This window comes from Podarcis liolepis, assembly GCF_965112155.1.
Source record: "Podarcis liolepis genome assembly, chromosome: 17".
Lineage (NCBI taxonomy): Eukaryota > Metazoa > Chordata > Lepidosauria > Squamata > Lacertidae > Podarcis > Podarcis liolepis.
In genome coordinates, this window is record NC_139571.1 from 20,617,485 (window position 1) to 20,639,486 (window position 22,002).

At 43.9% G+C, this 22,002-nt stretch overlaps 1 protein-coding gene across 5 annotated transcripts in view; it reads right to left on the reverse strand.

The window, feature by feature from the left end:
* The window catches only part of MOB3B (MOB kinase activator 3B), a 102,526-nt gene that overhangs the window by 11,748 nt on the left and 68,776 nt on the right, over nucleotides 1-22,002 (reverse strand). For all 5 annotated transcript variants that reach the window (XM_083482359.1, XM_083482362.1, XM_083482361.1 and 2 more), the window contains exon 3: nucleotides 1,993-2,195. In XM_083482359.1, the coding sequence (XP_083338485.1) occupies nucleotides 1,993-2,195 (203 nt within the window). The remainder of the gene's footprint in view (nucleotides 1-1,992; nucleotides 2,196-22,002) is intronic.

Genomic DNA, 22,002 nt, shown 5'->3' on the forward strand with positions numbered 1-22,002 from the left:
AACTTAATTTTCTTTTTTGGAAAAAAAAAATATCTCACAAACAAAGGGTGAGGGAATTACAGTCATGGCTTGGAGACTGTGGACTCGCTTTGCTTGGCGGTTTTTCTGAGCAGAAGTTGGATGGCCATAATAATGATAATAATTTATTATTTATACCCCGCCCATCTGGCTGGGTTTCGCCAGCCACTCTGGGCGGCTTCCAACAAAAATTAAAAATACATTAAAATGTCACACATTAAAAACTTCCCTGGGTATGGGCTGCCTTCAATGTCTTCTGAATGTCAGGTAGTTGTTTATCTCTTTGACATCTGATGGGAGGGCGTTCCACAGGGCGGGCACCACTACCGAGAAGGCCCTCTGTCTGGTTCCCTGTAACTTCACTTCTTGCAGAGAGGGAACCGCCAGAAGGCCCTTGGAGCTGGACCTCAGCGTCCGGGCTGAAAGATGGGGGTGGATGCATCTGTCCTGGATGCTTGAGCTGAGATTCCTGCATTGTGGGGGGTTGACTGGATGACCCTGGAGGTCCCTTCCAACTCTACAATTCTGTGATTCACAGTTGGAAGCCAAAGGCACACAGAGCATGCCTGAAGTTTTCTGAAACTCACTGGGCTCAGTAAACTTACTTCTGTTCACTGGGAAGCTCCCTTTGTGAATCCTGCCTCCCCACTTTGTAATTGCTCAACAAGCACTAGGAAATCCATAGAGACAACAATCCTGTTCTTTATTTTATTCTCTCTCTCTCCCGTCCTTTTCTAGGAGGGGATGGGAGAGCCTCTTAGAAACAAAAGGGAAAAACCAGGACTAAATGAGTGAGCGACAAGTTAATAATTGAGCAGTATTTAGCATTGCATAAAAAAGATTAACCTTGTCGGGTCAGTTTCATGGGTATGGAGGGACACACTTGGAACAGTTTCGTTGTTAAAAGACTGCCTTGTGCTACGCAAATACTAATATTTTGAGACTTCCCAGCACTTGAGCAACAATGTGCTTCTCTCATGAAATGGCTTGCCTCAGAGGATGAGGTCTGGTGGGTGTTTAGACTTGAATATACCTCTCCCCCCCCCCCCCAAATGCCCCCTGAACCTTGAGATAAAGTTTCAAAGTACGCGTTGGGTACATAAACTTGGGTGTACATTCTCAGGCCCTTTGCAACCACGTGTAGATTTCCACATAGCTAGAAGGTCCAACAAACAGGTGATGTAGTCGTTTGTTTACTTTATATTCTTAATCAAATATAAAAAGCTGCTTGGTAGCGTCTTGCTTTGGCAAGGAAAAACCAGAATCTGCTTTCGAAACACTCCTTGCTCTTTATTATGAATGATTTTTCTTCCTCCCCCGAAATGCAGCTCCATTACATTAATTAAACTTAGCAAAGCAATCAACTACAACCTGTAGATTGTGCAATTGTAGCTGAATTCGGTTAAAAGCCAACACACTGCCGTGCACTCACAGGGGGGGAATTATTCATGCCGTACTTAAGCAATATGATGCGCAAGCTTTCTTACACAGATGGATTGGAGGGGTGGAGAGACAAACAGGACCCTTCTGGGTTGAATGAAAAATCGATCTTGATACTCCCAGCAGGATCAATCCAATTCTGGAAAGACTTACAAGTCCCAGGGGAACTGAAATTACATCCGAGGCACGGGTCAGTGCCATGACTTCCCTTCACAACAAAATACACCAAGGAAACTGACAGAAAACTGGTAGGGCTGGTAGGAAACTGGTAGGGCTCTATTGGCCCAGGAGATCTGCAGGATAACATAATCTGGAAAGCCAACAAAAACAGATCTTTGGTTTCTTCATTCTGCCCTGGAACTGCAGAACTGAAGAGAGACTCATTTTCACTTCTGCCACCAGTGAGAAATCAAGGTCCATGTTGAGTGGAAGACTGGCCTGACCAAAACCCTTGACCAAGGAAGGAGCAGCTGCCCCTGTTGGCTTTGCACTTCCCTCCACGACTTTTAAATAAATAAAACACTAAACACTTACCAAAGGCTCCAGTTCCTTGCGGTCTATGAGGGCAAGCTCCGTCACGAAATAATAAAAGTGCTTGTAACAGGTGTTGACGTGGGCCTCAGCCCCCATGATGATAATGCGGTCAAAGTGGTGGATGTAGACGTGGACAAAGACCCGGAAGAGCCGGCACAAGATCTTCTTGCAGATCTGAAGGAAGTTCTTTGGGAACGGCACGCCTGGGAACGGAAAAGGAGAGGAGGTTGAGATCTCCCACCCTGTCATGTTGGCGGTTGTTGTAAGTTTAGGGAGTGTGATCCGATGCACGCAGCGAAAAGAGGAAGCTCAACGCTGCGCACAGGGAATAAACAGCCCCTCAACAGTCACTCATAAAATTGCAACACCAAATTATCCCCAGCGACTGAGGGGTACCCAATCAGATTTGTGGCCATCTATACTAACCCACCCAGCAAAAGAGGGATGTATTGGTTGCCCCCACCACAACCCATGCTCTCCATGAAGGAGAACCCACTTTGCCAACTGGGCATCCAGAGATCTCCACGAGGTCGCAACTGGACCTGCGCCAGTCGCAAAATGCGCCTGGCATCTGGCTAATTTTGAACACTGCTTCTATAACAAAGAGGACGGTGCTCCTTCAGAAGTAAATAAGCCGCGAAGCACAACCAGTTCTCCAGAACAGCCTACATATATTGATTTGATTTCAGTCTATTTATTTATTAGATTTGTATAGTGTCTTTCATCATAAGATCTCAGTGTGGTTCACAGAATAAAATACAAGATAAAGACAAGTAAATAAGTAAAGCAAAACAATTTATATTTGGGTAATTTACATTTTCCCACTTATTTGTTTATTGTTATTATTGTTATTTAAATTTGTATACTGCCCTGTGCCCGCAGATCTCACAACATAATGGCTCCATTCTTCCCATTGTTAAAAATCCACACTGGCAAATAGCCCATATGCACTTAATAATTCCTGGTGCATCGTTGCAAAATAATAATCATGATTTTAAAAAGACTTAAAAGTGGCTAAAGACGAAGATGAAAACTTATACGATAATCTCCAACAGCGGAGATCAATTTTAACAAAAGCACGCACAGTGGGCAGATAAAGAAGGATAAAGACATTAAATTAGATCACTGAGCTGCTGTCATTATTAGGAGAAGAAAAGATGCTTGGTGGAATTTCTGAGCTAGCAGCTACTTGCTGAAATAGAAGAAAAGAATTTACTCCTGGATGAAGTAACTGGCTGTAGTTCAAGCAGCACTACTGACTCAGCCAAGATCCAGTCTCTGAACAAAGGAGTATGACAGAGAGATTCGGTTAACCGGGAGTTTACAATCCTGGGGGGGGGGGGATCCAGCTATATTCCCCCCCACCCACTTTACAAATTGCCAATTTATTACACAACAGATTTGCGAGCTTTCCAACCACGCACTTCAGGCTCCTAAAATATCATCCTCGCAGATGTGGTGGCAGGCCTGGAAAGAACCTGAAGCTGATCTGATTCAACTTCCAGCCCTACGGCTGGAGCGCTCATGCAAGCTGAATCCCATTCATGCTGCCACAATAACTCCTGTACTGAGTTGCGCATGCGTTTGTACAAGTCCGGACCTTTTCTAGGATGGACAACAATCTAGAGCATGGGTAGGCAAACAAAGGCCCAGGGCCCGGATCTGGCCCAATTGCCTTCTAAATCCAGCCCGCCGACGGTCCAGGAATCAGCGTGTTTTTACATGAGTAATTTATATACTGCCCTGTACAGTGGTGCCTCGCAAGACGAAAAGAATCTGTTCTGTGATTCTCTTCTTCTAGCGGTTTTTTCATCTTGCGAAGCAAGCCCATTGAAGGATTAGCGGATTAGCGCTATTAGCGGCTTATCTGCTGATCGGATCAGCTGATAAGCGGCTAAGCGGCTTAGAAAAAGGGGGGGAAGGGGAAAAAAACAGCAGGAACTCGCAATACATTGTCGTCTTGCGAAGCAAGCCCATAGGAAATTCGTTTTGCGAAGCACCTCCAAAACGGAAAACTCTTTTGTCTAGCGAGTTTTCCGTCTTGCGAGGCATTCGTCTTGCGGGGCACCACTGTACCCAGAGATCTCAGGGCGGTTCACAGAACAAAAGCAAAATATAAAACCACAAAATATATAATCAAAATAAAAACAACAACCCAAGAAAAGCTGATGTTATGAAGTTAGCATAAATTAAGATCTACTTCTAAAGACACCCTGAGGACTCGTTACATTATTATTTTTCGGTACGGATTATTATCCTGATCCATCCAACGTTCTTCCGTTATGGAGAAGGACATTTCATTCGCTGTGTGCGTTCAGTTTTCTTTACCAAATCACAGAGCACCCTCACCTCTAATGGAGAAATTATATGCCGTCAGCTGTGATAAACACCAGCTCAGCAAAGGACTGTGAAAAGCAGCTCTAATGGCCTTAAAGCACAGAGAGCCGCTGTCAACTCGTGGAGCAGTCCTTCATTTGCGCTACCCACATCTCTCTCTCTTGAAAAGCCCCCCCTTTCAAAGCAGATTTTCACAAGGCGATTCGTACAGTAGCCCTGTTAACACAGATATATGTTATCCCTTGGGGCCAAGCTTGACATCTGAAGCAGAGCAGCAGATGGACAAATGGCTTGCTTCATTTGTTTCTCAGTACAGTGGTACCCTGGTTCTCAAACAACTTGGAACCCAAACATTGCAAACCTGGAAACCAGATGTGCTCTGTTTTGAATGTTACACTTCCAATTTGAGTGCTGCACTTCTTGTTATGTACTAAGCATGGGGAAGAAATGGAGGCAATGAGAGATTTTACTTTCCTGGGCTCCATGATCACTGCAGATGGTGACAGCAGCCATGAAATTAAAAGACGCCTGCTCCTTGGGAGAAAGGCGATGGCAAACCTAGACAGCATCTTAAAAAGCAGAGACATCACCTTGCCAACAAAGGTCCGTATAGTTAAAGCTATGGTTTTCCCAGTAGTGATGTGTGGAAGTGAGAGCTGGACCATAAAGAAGGCTGATTGCCGAAGAATGGATGCTTTAGAATGATGGTGCTGGAGGAGACTCTTGAGAGTCCCATGGACCGCAAAAAGATCAAACCTATCCATTCTTAAGGAAATCAGCCCTGAGTGCTCACTGGAAGGACATGTAGCCTTATGAGGCTTTGCCTGTCCTCACCTTCATTCCTTCATTCAGATCCTGAAGCTGAGGCTCCAATACTTTGGCCACCTCATGAGAAGAGAAGACTCCCTGGAAAAGAACCTGATGTTGGGAAGGATGGAGGGCACAAGGAGAAGGGGACAACAGAGGACGAGATGGTTGGATAGTGTTCTCGAAGCTACCAGCATGAGTTTGACCAAACTGCGTGAGGAAGTGGAAGACAGGAGTGCCTGGCGTGCTCTGGTCCATGGGGTCACAAAGAGTCGGACATGACTAAACGACTAAAAAACAACAACAACAAGTCCTCAGGTACAGACACTTACCTAAGGGATCCGATGCATTTTTTTGGTTAGGAGATCAGCAGTTTCACATTTGAGTTATTTAAGGACTCTTGGAACCCAGCGATTTGTTTGTTTTTAAAATTGTCCCTATTGCCTCGAACTTGGTCTCATTCCCACTATTTGCCACAGTTCCTCCGATTCCCTTTTTGAGGACATGACAGAGGTCTGTCCTACATTTTCTGAAGCGAAGGTGTTCCAACTTCTCTGCAATTTCCCTTCCCTCTTTTACCGTGCCTTATCAAGAAAGGGGGGCGAGGGGGGGGGAGAGAGAAAACCATGCAAGCAGAAGCCATTTGAAATTATTTCTAGCTACTCCATAGCACCTGAAAAGCCGCAAGCTAAAACCACAAACATTTTTTAAACCACCCGTGCTATTTTAAAATAGTCACTTTTCTAGGTGCTGCCTATCCCTGGGCATTCAAAGCACTAATGGATCAGGGTTTGCATATGCACCAACAAGTTTAAGCAGAGATCAGAATTTGGCAGCCAAGGCCATGTACTTTGCATTATAATAAAAGAAAGAAAATGCACCAAACACATTGCCCCAGAATTTGAAAATTTGGAATGACTGAAGGTCAGAGCAATTGCCGGCCTGTAATTCTTTTTTTTATAGAGTAACTGTGTTCTTCCCTTACATACAGCTGGCTACACAAAGCTCAATGCGCAGGCACATTAAGCTACACAAATATCAATACCGTCGTTGCCCTTCCGCCTAAAAACACAGAAATAGAGAGGGAGGAAGGAGTTCAAGAATTAGATGTACAGTGGTAAGGTAAAGGTAAAGGGACCCCTGACCATTAGGTCCAGTTGTGACTGACTCTGGGGTTGTGGCACTCATCTCACTTTATTGGCCGAGGGAGCCGGTGTACAGCTTCCAGGTCATGTGGCCAGCATGACTAAGCCGCTTCTGGAGAACCAGAGCAGCGCACGGAAACGCCGTTTACCTTCCCGCCGGAGTGGTACCTATTTATCTACTTGCACTTTGATGTGCTTTCGAACTGCTAGGTTGGCAGGAGCAGGGACCGAGCAATGGGAGCTCACCCTGTCGCTGGGATTTGAACCGCCGACCTTGTGATCGGCAAGTCCTAGGCTCTGTAGTTTAACCCACAGCGCCACCCGCGTCCCATGTACTGTACACCTTTATGTCCCAGATATGTTTAACACATGCTCTATCCAAAGCCTACCAGGTACAGAGAATTTTTGGCCAGCAAAGCAAGAAACATCTTCAAGAGGTGAGGAATGGAGAAACGATCGGTTAAGAAAAAGGAAAGCCTTGTCTCTGATTCTGGGAACTTCTCACACGGTTTCTGACGTCTCAGTAATTGTTTGTATGTTATACTGTTACATTTCAGTGGCTTAACTGGATTTTATTTTATTGGATATTTTCAAATTTGCTTTTCTCGGCTGGAAAGCAGGCCATGTATTGAAAAGGACCTTTGGAACTGCTTTTCTGTTCCTGGAATTTTTCCTCCATGAGTTGTACTGCCCAATACTGTTTGACCTGACAGACCAAGGGTACTTATTTTGGAATCACCCCTCACTTTGAAAATATGGACAAACAGCCCTAAATTGTATTGGCTCAAATGTATTCCTGCAAAGAAAATACCCTCAGCCTGAGTGGTTGCATCCAGTGGAGGCCCATTTAAATTAATGGACCTGATACAGTGGTGCCTCGCAAGACGAAATTAATCCGTTCCGCGAGTCTCTTCGTCTTGCGGTTTTTTCGTCTTGCGAAGCACGGCTATTAGCGGCTTAGCGGCTTAAAGAAAAAGCAAACAAACTCGCAAGAACTCGCAAGACGTTTCGTCTTGCGAAGCAAGCCCATAGGGAAATTCGTCTTGCGGAACGACTCAAAAAACAGAAAACTCTTTCGTCTTGCGAGGCATTCGTCTTGCAAGGCACCACTGTATATGTATATTGTACCCTATATTTTGCATGCCATCGTTACTTGGCCAATATCACAGGACACGTTTACAGATTATGCAACAATGCCTTAATATTGCATGGGATCTTCCCACACGGTCCGTTTCCTGTACAATAAATGCACATTCTCTGCACACAATTAACACGTTTTCCCTTGAATTAATGTTTTGTTGCAGAGATAGCTGTCAGCAGACTTTATTCTGCAAAGGCAAAGGAAAGACCTGGGCAACCAATCTCTTTCCTGTACATTTATAAGCAGAAATGAAGCCCAGTGGAACCAAAACATGGAAGGAAAGCATGTGCTTGGGGGGGGGGGAGAAAAGAAACCCTACTCTGTCATTTCCAAATCTAATTGCAACAGTCTTTTACTGCTGGATAATTACAAACCAAAGGCCTTTAAAGCCTCCGCTTTCAAAAATGTTTGCATTTTTATCTGCCAAAGAGTCTTTATTGCTTCCTGACAGTAAAGAGACTAACCTGACGCCCATTTCCTTTAGGCGACTTTGCATTCTCAGGAAAACATAAATGGGTCCCTCAGCCTAAACAGCAAACCAACCAAGATTGTGATTCTGAGCACATTTACTGTGCAATTCAGTTCCTAAGGAAGTCCCATGGAAAACAACGCTGCTTTTTTCCTTCCTGGTTCCTGGCCACACAGGTTTCTTTTGGCAAAACCTATTTTTTAAAATAATTGGGATGCAGCAAATATGTAAGCATTACAGCAAACACAGTAACTCATAAAAGTGGGATTGCATTGAAGCAACAGAACAGCACATTATGAATATCTACATATTTATGGGGTTATTCATATCATGCGCTCTGAATGGTTGAAAATCTTTCTGTTTCCTAGCTGGAAGGAATACAATCTGAATACAAAAAATACCAATAACCAGACAGTGTTTTTATTCTGATGAAGAAACCTAGACACCTTTTCAAAGCCTCACAATAGCTTCGCTTGGATCCTGCCTAGACTTTCATTAATTGCACAAAACATACATAAGCTCCCTAAACCATAAAGAGGTACTATCACCAACCAATGGTGTCCTCTCACTCACACCTGGGGGAATGTTTGAAAGAAAGCCTTTTGCCCCCCAGAGGTGAGGAATAATGATGTTCCTAGTTTGCACCAATTTCATTTCCTTCCTCGTGGGAAGTTTTGGATTAGCGCTGAAGCCCCGCCCATTTTTGAACCATGAAACATTGGTGGCACTCTGCCAATCTCACTGACCTGTCTCCTTCACAGATGCCTTGAGCTGAGCTGCCAAGACATTCCTCCAGCAAGCAGCCCATTTTTGCAAATTAACTCTGTCCCAAGCTGGGCTCTCTGCACATTTACTGTTTTGACACACACCACAATTGCCTCATTACGCAAATCATGTTCAGAATACCACAACACACACGTAACTGGCTGTGAAGTAACATAACATTATATATAATAAAACGGTAATCGTCATATCAAAAAAATTACAAAGCACAGTTTGTTGTGGCAATAACGTATCATATTACTATTAGCCTTCTATATGTTTTTATTGTCGTAAAGTCCAAGGATAATCAAACAAAAAGTGTAACAAACAAATGCGAAGGCAAGTTCGTTTGTTACACTTTTAAGACAGGACGATGCAGAAGGAAGATATCAGTATGAAATGGCATTGCCAACAGAAACTGTATGTTGTAATCGCTGGACTTGACAATCTTTGGACTTGACTGTCCTTGGACTTTAAATCAGTAAAAACCCTTACTTAAAAAGCCTGTAAGAAATACCTCTCACACTCACAACCCAGAAGTTCTGAAGAAGTGTGCATGCACACGAAAAGCTTATACCCAGAGCAAACTTAGTTAGTCTCTATGATGCTACTGAACAATTTTTAAAATTGTTTTACTTATTTTGACTGCGTCAGACCAACACAGCTACCTACCTGAATCTAGAACCCAAAAATTGACATTCAGATATATATATATATATATATATATATATATGGCAAGGACTTTGGCCAAATGCCGCACTAACACAAAAGTCACAATCGCCAAATTAGGAACTTGCCCTGGAAAGGGATTTCCTTATTTTTTGTATCCCACGAGTTCATTATTTCAGTGAGCTATAAATCCCTCGAGAGAGTGTCACAAAGAATTCTCTAGCTGTCCTCAATTTAGCTGTCAAATCTCCTCCCGTGGGCCATACTGGGAGAGCGTCTAACCTCATCATCCCCATTGCCTGCCTGGTCAAATAAATATTTTAAAATGGCCTTGGCAATCGGTGTAACTCAAACAAGGCTAGAGATACGAGAAGTTCTCTGGTTTTTTGGAAAAATTCAGTACCATCACTGCGTGTGCTACTGCATATCTGAACAATTTTTCAGCAGAAATGTGTGGTCTGACTTCGTGTGTGTCAGGGAAGACAAGATTAACGTTTAATCATTCTTTTTTAAAAAAAATAAAAGGGGGAGGGGAAGGAAAGGGCTACCATTTTAAAAACAAGGCCTGTGTATTCAGAATCTGAGCTCTGATCTGCATCTGTGAGTCACTGATCTCAATCCACAGAAGCCAAATGGGTCGTTTTATAGGTACCTCTAGTATCCTTAAGATGCGGGTGGCGCTGTGGTCTAAACCACTGAGCCTCTTGGGCTTGCCGATCAGAAGGTCGGTGGTTCGAATCCATGCGACAAGGTGAGCTCCTGTTGCTCAGTCCCAGCTCCTGCCAACCTAGCAATTCGAAAGCATGTCAAAGTGCAAGTAGATAAATAGGTACCACTGTGGCGGGAAGGTAAACGACGTTTCCGTGAGCTGCTCTGGTTTCGCAAGAAGCAGCTTAGTCCTGCTGGCCACATGACCCGGAAAAGCTGTCTGCGGACAAACGTCAGCTCCCTTGGCCAGTAAAGCGAGATGAGCGCCGCAACCCCAGAGTCAATTGCAACTGGACTTAACTGTCAGGGGTCATTTACATTTAGTAGCCTTAAGACCATTTTGCAGCTCGGTGTTTATCCTTAAGATTAGGGGAGAGGAAGTAGCACTTTGCCAGCTAGGTGTTAAACAAGCAAACACATCTGCTACAGCCTGTTGGTAGAATTCAGCAGATAGATTTGGGGGATGATAGTCTTTGAATGCCACCTTATAGTCTATCACACCAAAACATACCACTGTTCCAAAGGTTTTGGGCCACAATTATGCTGACTTCCTTTTAGACTTGCTTCACTGCAGAAATTTTCTACCCCTGATGTTTACCGTGTAAGAATAATTGGAATCACAAGACGGTCGCCGACAGCTGCAATGATTTCCTATCAACTTCGCTGAGCCCAGGTGAAATATGTGATTACTATGCATTGATCTCCCAGTGGTCTGTCCGCATTGCAATTTATTTAATTGCTCCCCGCTCCTCCCCCTTTCTTTGCCAATTCTTCTTGGCCGTTATTATGGTAACGCGCCATAAAACTTCGACTGGCTATAGGTCAACCTTCAGCATTGCCACGCTTGCAAAACAGCATCGAGACTAAAAAAAGACATCACTGTAATCAGACTCTATCGAAAGGATAAGAAAACGGTAGCTAAACCTGGAGAGGATCCAACGCCCTGGCCTTCCTCGACAAAACGGCTGAAACAAATGCAACGGGAGCTCACCTCGTTGCGGGGATTCGAACCGCCATCCTTCTGATTGGCAAGTCCTAGGCTCTGTTGTTTAACCCACAGCACCACCCACATCCCCTAGCCCATTTGTAGAAGGAACAAATTGCAAATATCTGATGGACTATATGGAACTGGCAGAAATGACTGGCAGAATCCGAGACCAGGGAGAAGAAATGGTGGAAGAAGACTAGAAGAAATTTAAAGATTATCTACAGAAATACTGTAAAATTAATGAATGTTAAAATGATGTTGGACTGAAAATAAGTGGTTTTGGTATCAAGGCTAATAAGAACATGTAAATATAGATAGTTATTTGGATGAAAATATATAGTTATAATAGGTTAAGATTATAGAGTAAAGACAAATGAAAGAGGGTAAGGATTTGCTGAAAGGACTTTGTAAACGGGAATACAAAAGGGGAGGTGTGAGGAGGTCAAGGAAATATGCAAATGAACTTAAAGATATTGAAAAATGGGTTATTTCTTTTTAAGATATTGTTCTTTCTTTTTTCTCGTCTTTTTAATTTTTTTAACTACTGGGTTTTTTAGGTCTTTTTTGGTAATTTTCTTGTTAGCTGTTGTTCTTTTTTTTTTCTTTTTTGTATGTGTTGTGTAAAATCTTAATAAATATTTTATATAAAAAAACAAATTGCAAATATCACTTTAGCTAACGAATACTGCTGTTGCATTATGCAAATATATGCTTTTTTCCTATTGAAGGAGCAGTCAACTCAATCCGTAAAGCGTGAGACTCTTAATCTCAGGGTCGAGAGTTCCAGCCCCACGTTGGGCAAAGCATCTGTTGGCATCCGTCTGTCTTGGGAGGAGTGTGCCTGCATTGCGGGGGTTGGACTAGATGCCCCTCATGGCACCAACTATACAATTCTATGACTTGAACATAAGAGAACTTCCACAGACTAAGTCATGCATATTATTTGTCCAGTTATGGCTACCCAATACTTTTAACCAGAAATAAAAATATATGCTCCACCACTGAGATAGGGGCACTTCCCTGTAGTGGAAGGAGCTTAAGGTAAGTTAAAGCAATGTATGGAAGATAATAAATAAATAATAAATAATAATAATAATAATAATAATAATAATAATAATAATAAGTGACCATTAGATATGAAAACTGTGCAAGAAAGTCTCGTCAAGGACTTCCGATTCCACCCAGTGAACAATTAATGGTAGAGAGAGTGAGAGACCTAAACCCAAGGGCAGAGTTGTCATACATCTGGAATTAAACGTCCGGGAAAATGGCAAACCATGTCAGAAGTGTGGATTTTGGGGGATTTACTTTAAAATAGCTCAAAAACTACTACTTCTTCTTCCTTTCTTTTTTTTCAGATTTTGCAATAATAAAAAAAAGCTCAACAACTTTGCCCTAAAATGCCCAACAATTTTTGCGTCCGGACGTTCACTCTTTGAAATATGGCAACCCTACCCAAGAGTAGAGCGCGCTAAGCCATCACACGACTCAGAAAGTAAAGCTAAACGTTGTCTTTATAAATTGTGAACTCCACTGCCCTGAGGAGGAACCGCAGTACAGTACAAAAATGTTTGTAGTCTCTTTGGATAAAACAACAGGTAGAAATGAATGACTGAACCAATATGTAGATAGGTGGAAGTCAACTCTCTGCCCACGAAAAGGTGAGCAATGCCAGTAGCATCTGCTGCCAGGACCTGAAGTTCTCTTAAACAGCTTACTGAATACAACACAGGAAGTGTTCTGAATCATAGCATTGGAAGGAATCGCAAGGGTCACATAGTCCAACCCCTGCAATCTCGGCAGGAATTACCTGGGAGGAATTAAATCATTGCCAGGATTGCAAATAAATATTCACGTAAAACTATAATTGCCTAGAACAGCATGTATCTGTGGGCGAATGTTATTCGGAGCGTGAGCACTCCGTACTGTGTTCTCTCTTCTTATAGTCAAGGTGATCCTTGACACCAACTTTAAACGACTGTCACGGTCTGGTTCACGGGCGATCGAAGTCCCAGCTGGGGACGTCGGGACTGGGGGCAAGATGGCAGGGTGGGAGCAGGAATGGGAGTGCAGAAGCCAGGAGTCAAGGAGCCAAGGGTCTGAGGATCAGGAAGCAAGGAGTCACAAAGTCAGGGGTCCGAGGATCAAGAAGCAAGGAGTCACAAAGTCTGGGGTCTGAGGCATAGCTGCCAACTTTCAAATTTGAAAATAAGGGACCAGCAGCCTCGAAAATAAGGGACCAGCAGCCTCACCTGTCCCAGGGACAGTCTACAGGATATCTAACAATCCGGGATAGCAGCGGGAAGCAGCAGGAAACGGCGCTGGAATAAGGGAATTTCCCGCAAAAAAAGGGAAGGTTGACAGCTATGGTCTGTGGATCAGGAAGCAAGGAGTCACGAAGCCAGAGGTCCGAGGATCAAGAAGCAAGGAGTCACGAAGTCAGGTGTCCGAGAAGCAAGAAACCAAATGCAGCAAGGCAGGGAACGTGTTGCTGTGGCAAAGAGCTGAAGGGAAAATGCTGACCTTATATCCCTTCCTGGCTCTTGCCACCAGGTGCTGTGAGTTACCAATCGGCCTCACCTGTGCAGCCACGCATTGCCTCTTCAGAACAAACATAGGAAGTCCCCAGTCCTGCAAAGTCCTATTGGTCACAGGGCCTGGCTCCTGCACACACTCCTGACAACGACATCCTTGGGAAAAGGGTTGCTAATTGTAATCTTGCTAGAGTTGGAAGACAATTAGAAGTGAACAGATGATTCTTGGGCATGCTGGAAAAACCCTGCCCTGTAGCTTCAGCAGAAGGAATGCAAGTATGACATTATGTGCCCAAAGAGGTAATTAATTAAGCACTTGGATTTCAACTAGCTCATTTCAGCTAGTTGAACTGAAGTTCTGCGCTTTATATTTCCTCTTGAGAGAGTTTGGAAGATTTATTTCTGCTTCACAAAATTGGCTGAAGTGAAGATGATTACCCCTCTCTATTTCTTTATGTATTAATAAAAGTATTTCTATACTGACCTATCGCAAAATGCATCACACTATAAAACATCGTGGTTTTTTAAAAAAACAAGCAAATAGATAAGCCAGGCATCCCCAAACTCGGCCCTCCAGCTGTTTTGGGACTACAACTCCCATGGTCCCTAGCTAACAGTACCAGTGATCAGGGATGATGGGAATTGTAGTCCCAAAACAGCTGGCGGGCCGAGTTTGGGGATGCCTGAGATAAAATATGCCTTATGGGGAATGGTTGAAGGAGCTGGGCATGTTTAGCCTGGAAAAGAGGAGAGTGAGCCGAGATATGATAGGCATCTTCAAATATCTGTCACACAGAAAAGGGAGCAAGCTTGTTTTCTCCCGCTCCGGAGGGCAGAACTCGCACCCATGGCTTCAAGTTACAAGAAAGGAGATTCTGACTAAACATACGGAAGAACTTTCTGACAGTAAGGGCTGTTTGACAGTGGAACGGTCTCTCTCAGGAGGTTGTGGACTCTCCTTCCTGAGAAGCTTTTAAGCAGAGATTGGATGGCCATCTGTCATGGATGCTTTAGCTGAGATTCCTGAATCGCAGGGGACCGGAGTAGACCAGGGTTTCCTAAACTTAGAGGTCTCCAGCTGTTTTTGGACTGCAACTCCCATCAGCCCTAGCTAGCAGGACCCATGGTCAGGGCTGAATTGTTAAAACCAAAGTTAAAACAATAACCATCTAATTGAGTTCACAGTCAGTATGAGAAGAAGCAATGGTCTCTAAGGGAAGAAACAGAACCAAGAATGTACAGAGTACAGACACGGGAAAATAACCTAAAGACACCTCAAACACACAAAATAGCTGTGTTTCAGCATAGAGAAAACCAAATTCATAAACCGACTCAGCTTCAAGGAACGTTTGTTCATCTTTATCAACTGACTGCCAATGTAATTCGTGCTCTTACCTCTGCTGCCTCCCCGCCTCCCATCCCATAAATATTTATTCCAATATCTAATGTTCTCATCAATAAACCAACACTCTTCGGCTGCAATCCGAAAGCACGCTCAGCCGTGAGTAAGCTGCATTGAAGGCCACGGAATTTACTTTTGAGTAAACGTGAATAGGTTTGCGCTGCTAGTGAGACAGCACAAGAAACTGCCAAGCGATCAGAAAACAATACAACCAAGCAATTAGGCACCCTGTTCTAAATTGCTTCTTCTTTTTACAATACAGTAAAAGAAGCAAACTAATATGCAAGAAATAAACAAAGGAAGTAAAGAATGAACAGGGGAAAAAGGGACTACAAGATCCTCTCTCATCAGTAGATCTTAACTTTCTAAATGTCAACTTTTTGATAAGCCCTTGCTCAAATCCTCAAGGTTATTATCACACTGGTCACTTTTTGCTTGGAAACTTAAAAAGAATCTTCTTTTCCTTCATCAACACACATACACACGCAGGATCTGCCTATATAAAATGAATGGAAGGAGGTTGACAACGTGTGTATTAACTGCTGAGTTCTCATAATCACAGGGGAAGCTGGCATCCAGTCCGGCAGATGACAGAAAAGATAACAAGTAAACCTTTCATTTCCACATTCTAAAAGAAGATTCCCACCCACTTCCTACCCATCCTGGTTTTTCACAAATGCACCATCATTTCGTTTTAATGTTTCCAGATCACGTGTGTATGACAGTAACAGCTGCTGCTTCAAAGCGAGAAGCCAGATCAGTATCTGAGCAATGCCATTGCCAAAATTACTAGTAAATATAGGGTTCATTCAAATAACCGATTGCTGGTTGTCAGATTTTTTAACACGGGTGCCTTTCTCTTAGATGTAGAGAAAGCAATTAAAACATCATAATCTCTCCCCCACCCCAAACACCACACACACACTCTAACAGACTTTAAGACAAGTAGTAACTTGCAAAAAGGAAAAAAGCTGGGTACCAACTCATGGCAGACATTTCCCTTTATACCTCTGGCATGATCTAAAACAAACATTTGGGAAGGTGATCAAGCTGTTTTTAGACCGCATCAGACGACAGGGAGGAGTTGCATGTCTGAACATTCCCTCCTGGGAAAACAGGCTTCACAATACACAGAAAACAATAAGGGAGGCCAATGTGAGAGCCTTTCTGTCTAATATCTAGTTTTCTATATGCAGTGGGTTATGAGACTTTCTGAAAATTTCTATGTAGAGTTTATCTGCATGGATCTCCCCCACCCCAAATTCCCATCTTTCTGCTTTGGCTGCCCTGACATGGTAGTTCATTCTGTTTCCATGAATTTCCCTTAATTGTTAAGTGCATATATCTAAGCTTTCACGTGACGCAATAGTGGAAAGCTCAGGGCTCATTTCTGTGGTACTTGCTTCCGGTGGGGAAATTCGCTTGCAAACAATATGGAAATGGGTGCTAAACTTGTACAATATTCCACTATACAGTGGTACCTTTGTTTTTGAACATAATCAGCTCCGGAAGTCCGTTCAAGTTCTGAAACATTCGAAAACTGAAAGCCTCAAAACGCAAGCCTGAATACGCAAAACATAAAATGGAAGCTGTGTTTCTTGTTTGACTTCCGAAGCGCGTTCGAAAACTGAGGCACTTACTTCTGGGTTTTCGGCGTACGAGTTCTGAAACATTTGACTACAGAGGCGTTCAAAAACCGAGGTACCACTGGTTCCAAAAAGTGGCTTTTATTAGTTCAGGGGTTGCAAATGGACTACTAGGTCATCTGTTCCATTTTCCAACTTCCCAAAGCAAATTTCAGCACCATCCCTCTCGCTTTAACCACAGATAAATGTTATGTCAGCAGCAATATTGGCGTTTAGCAGGAAGGCAGACAAAAACCACAGGTTCCAAGGGTCAGATTTTAACCGCAGTTTTGACTCATGTGCTTGCAACAGGTCCAGCTCTCTTTGTTTACAAAACACAGCCTTGGAGATCTCAGATCCAAATCACTGCCCAGCAACAGGATGCTGCGTGGCAGGGGAACACGAATTCCTATCATCTCTCATCACTGGCAAACCTGCCTGGAGCTGATGGGAGCAACACCTGCAGGGCCACCCAGTCAAAAACCCGCAAAAATGCACGCAATTCTGTTTCTACCTCCTGCTCAGCTCCTGTTTGCATCAGCTTAGGGCTCGTCCACTTGTTGCGTGCCGAGAAAGCAAGGGTTCAAGTGGTTTCCCACTTGCCCCACACTTTTTAGGTACGGGTCCAAGCGGGCTTGCCTTTGCCCTGCCCCTTTTCCCTGGAAAAAACGGCTTAGGATAAATATTGGAACAAGCAAACATCTGCAGAGAACCCAGTTGTCATTCGCTCTGATCTGGTGCCAAACTACAGGCTTTGCCCGGGGGAAAGCAGTGGGGCAAATGGAAATGTAGATCTGCCCTTATCCTGCCCCACATTAAACATGCTCACATTTCACTGGATGCAAGGATTGGACACCCTTTCTGAACGAAGAGCTTCTCACTTTAAGCAAACATGGCAGTGGCATCCATTGATTTGGATGAAGGAGGTGTCCACATAGTTTGGTGGCATTGTCTCCTTTTCCAGATGCGGCAGCCATTTGTGGCAGGCGCCTGTGACACAAGCTTGGGCGACCCCTGCACTCTCCTCGTTTCAAGGGATCCCCGATCTGGGGGGGAGGGGGAGGGGGAGGGGAGAACTACCATTATCGGGACAGCAAAGCATTCAAGCTCCAAGCCGTCACTGCAGGGGCCAGGTTCCCTGTCCAAGACCCCCAATATCTAACATTTGTTGCCAAGGCTGCTTGGGGGTCTGCACACAACCCACTCCCGTTTTAAGAGTTCCTTTAAAAAGCTCATATAACCCTGTCAAAACACTGTGACATTAAGAGGTTGCTACCCAGACGGGATTGATGCTAATCTTCTTAAGTTGCCCGGAGTTGCGACCAGCGATGACGGAGGAAGCCTAATGAAGCTCAGAGCTCAAAACAATGCATCGTTATTAGCAATTCAGAGGAGCGGCCAAATGCCATGCCTTGATGAGGTCAAACTGCACAGAAATCACTAACAAAATAGCTGCAATTCAGACAGAGCTTCCAGTCGTCGTCTTTTCAAGCTGATTATCATGCCAAGACTGGTTTCATGATAAAATATTCAGCTGATACAGAGTCTTATAAAACAGCTACAGGGTTTTTTTGCTTTGTTTTTTGGTGGTTGTCTTTAAATGTATTTAGCTTTAAAGCTTTCCTTTAAAAGCCACTCTGGGCGGCTCTACACTTTCAAGCTGTGCCCCTGAAGGACCAGCTGTGCAGCCTGGGAGTCATTTTGAACTCAAAGATGTCCATGATGGTCAATTCTGTGTCCAGCGCAGCTGTCTACCAGCTCCATCTGGTACGTAGGCTGAGCCCCTACCTGCCTGCGCACTGTCTTGCCAGAGTGGTGCATGCTCTGGTTATCTCCTGCTCTACGTGGGGCTATCTTTGAAGGCGACCCGAAAACTACAACTAATCCAGAATGCAGCAACTAGACTGGTGACTGGGAGTGGCCGCCAAGACCACATAACACCGGTCCTGAAAGACCTACATTGGCTCCCAGTACGTTTCCGAGCACAATTCAAAGTGTCGGTGCTGACCTTTAAAGCCCTAAATGGCTTGGCCCAGTATACCTGAAGGAGCGTCTCCACCCCCATCGTTCAGCCCAGACACTGAGGTCCTCCTACAAGGGTCTTCTGGTGGTTCCCTCACTGTGAGGTTACAAGGAACCAGGCAGAGGGCCTTCTCAGTAGTGGCACCCTCCCTGTGGAACACCCTCCCTTCGGATGTCAAGGAAAAAAACAACCATATAACTTTTAGAAGCCATCTGAAGGCAGTCCTGTTTCGGGAAGTTTTTAACGTTTGATGTTTTATTATGTTTTTATATGTGTTGGATGCCGCCCAGAGTGGCTGGGGGCAACCCAGTCAGATGGACAGAGTATAAATAATAAAATAATTGTTGTTGTCATTTAGTTTCATTTAAGTTGTGCAGGGTAGCAGTCATAAAGGTAAAGGTGGTAAAGGGACCCCTGACCATTAGGTCCAGTCGTGGCCGACTCTGGGGTTGCGGCACTCATCTCGCTTTATTGGCCGAGGGAGCCGGCATACAGCTTCCAGGTCATGTGGCCAGCATGACTAAGCCGCTTCTGGCGAACCAGAGCAGCGCACGGAAACGCCGTTTACCTTCCCGCCAGAGCGGTACCTATTTATCTACTTGCACTTTGACATGCTTTTGAACTGCTAGGTTGGCAGGAGCAGGGACCAAGCAACGGGAGCTCACCCCGTCACGGGGATTCGAACCGCCGACCTTCTGATCGGCAAGTCCTAGCTTCTGTGGTTTAACCCACAGCGCCACCCGCGTCATACTGTGGTTCAAATCCCGACTCCACCTTGAAGCTGATCACACTTTTGAAAGCAAGTAACACTAAACATGTCAGAGAGCTCAAGTAGATCTGTTGGACAGATGCAGACATGTGAACGTTACAGGAAGCATGGCAGTTTCTAGTAACTTAAGTCTGAGCATCTCTCCAAAGCCACGACCTGTCCTTCTTTGTGAGCCAAGTCCATGTCGTTCTGCAGATACAGGTCCTTCCTGGGTCAACATTACCGACCCTCTGGGAAGACGAACGCCTGGAAAGCAGTGCATGAAATCTCACCACCCTTAAATATGCTCTCTGCAGCTGTTGCTAGAACAGCGGGAAAGACCGGACCTCTCATGCTGTGTGGTTAACGTAGAGTCACTAGAAGAGGCAGAATTTCAAGTTCTGAACGTGTCTGAGCAGCCGCTGTGCAATGAAGTGGCCGTGTGAACTCAACTCATGAGTAGGGAGGATGAAGCACCATGCGTCAGCGGTGAGGTGTATCTGATTCACTTCTTTCCCAAAGATATGCAAAGCACTTCTTCTAAGTTGACTGCTTTTCTTTTTTACCCATTTAACTTTCCGGGTCACTTTCAACAGTCCTCAAGGAATCACCTCGGGATTTCACTTCACAACATAATGCCTCACAAGGCTCACACCCTTACCTCCACCCCCTCAAAAAAAAACACCCGCAAGGACATGAATACAAATCAGGGCAGATAAAAATCAATGATTTTTATTTTATTTTAAAAAATGTAAAAAATTCGATTTTTAAAAAATTTAAATCGGATTGTTTTGATTTAAATCTGATTTTTTAAAATAAAATGCTTTTGGAGGAAAAATCTTTCTAAAGACAGTTTTCTATCTAAGTTACATTATAGTCCGAAGGCTATTCAACAGGAAATAAGAATTTGTTTTAAGTTTTTCATGTGTGATAAAACTCAGTCTTAAGTTTTGTTTTTTAAAACAAAACAAAACAAAACACGTTTAACCGCATCAGTTAACAAACATGAATACATATGCTATAATGTTATTGCTTTAGTTAAATAAATTGTTTAAATTGTTACTAATGATTATTTTCCTCCTTCTAGTAAAGTACAGCAGAAAAGTTGTCCAGATAAACAGATAACTTATTAAACCTCACAATCATTTCATAATTACCTGTCTATGTATTTCTAATAGTATAACCAAATCAGTCATTTTTGATATAGCTGTAAAAACTACTCAGAACATTATTATTCCAAAAATGAAACCTTCCTCTGGTTGTAAATATTAAGATTATGCCAGCAAGAACGAGTCTTTCTGGAAAAACAATGATTTAAATCAAGTCTTACTGACGAGTGATTTAAATCGATTTGATTTAAATGGAATCCACCCTGACACACACTAAAATAGGGATGGGGAATCTGTGGCTCCTCCAGATGTTGTGGGTTTCCAACTTATATCAGCTCCCAATCAGCATGGTTTGTAGGATGGTGGGGTTTGTAGTTCAGCAACTTCTAGGGGGAAAGTGGGTTCCCCATCCCAACATCGAAAGGAATCCATTCTTAACAACAAAGATGCGCTTTCCAAAACTCGCACGGATGTTTGGAAGAAGCCGATTCTTTCAACTTATGAAAGTGCCTTCAGTATCAAAGCATTCTTTCGGGTTTCCTGGTGTGACAGCTTATTTTAAGTAGCCGTGTGGGGTTTGGGGTCTGTATGTGAAACAAATGGATAGCGTACTGTAAGAGATGGGTTCTCTGCGGTGTTTTTGAAAGGGCCCAGCCAGTCATGAACAAGTAGGCCCTGAAACTGATTTAAGGGGCCCTGCAGCATCCTGTTTCTCCAATTATCAACAGGCAAGATCCTCTAAGGCAGTGTCCCCAACCTTGGGCCTCCAGCTGTTTTTGGACTACAACTCCCATCATCCCTCACTAGCAAGACCAGTGGTCAAGAATGATGAAAATTGTAGTCCAAAAACAGCTGGAGGCCCAAGGTTGGGGAACACTGCTCTAAGGCAGGCATGGCCAGACGTGGCCCTCCAGCTGTTTGGGGACTACACTTCCCATCATCCCTGAACACTGGTCCTGTTAGCTAGGGATGATGGGAGTTGTAGTCCCCAAACAGCTGGAGGGCCAAGTCTGGCCATGCCTGCTCTAAGGTCTCCAGCTCTACAGGTGACCATGCAAAATGGGGGTGGCTACCCAAGGGACATGGGTGGCGCTGTGGGTTAAACCACAGAGCCTAGGACTTGCAGATCAGAAGGTTGGTGGTTTGAATCCCCACAACGGGGTGAGATGCTATTGCTCGGTCCCTGCTCCTGCCAACCTAGCAGTTTGAAAGGGCCTAATGTTCAGGGGTCTCTTTACCCCAGGTTTGCCCCCAACATCTGGTGCAAGCATGACCTTCAATGAGCCTCTTTCACTCTCCTGGTTACCCATGAGAACTAAGAATCAGAACTTGCAATATTTCCTAGACAGTGGGGAAGTGTTTTAGCCTCAATATCAAAGGTATCAATGGACCTTAAACTAAAAAAATTAGGATGTATTTTAATTGATTGCCTGATTTGATGTTAGCCCCTCTGAGCCCGGTTTTGACCGGGGAGGGCGGGGTATAAATTTATTATTATTAATTATTATTATTATTATTATTATTATTATTATTATTATTATTA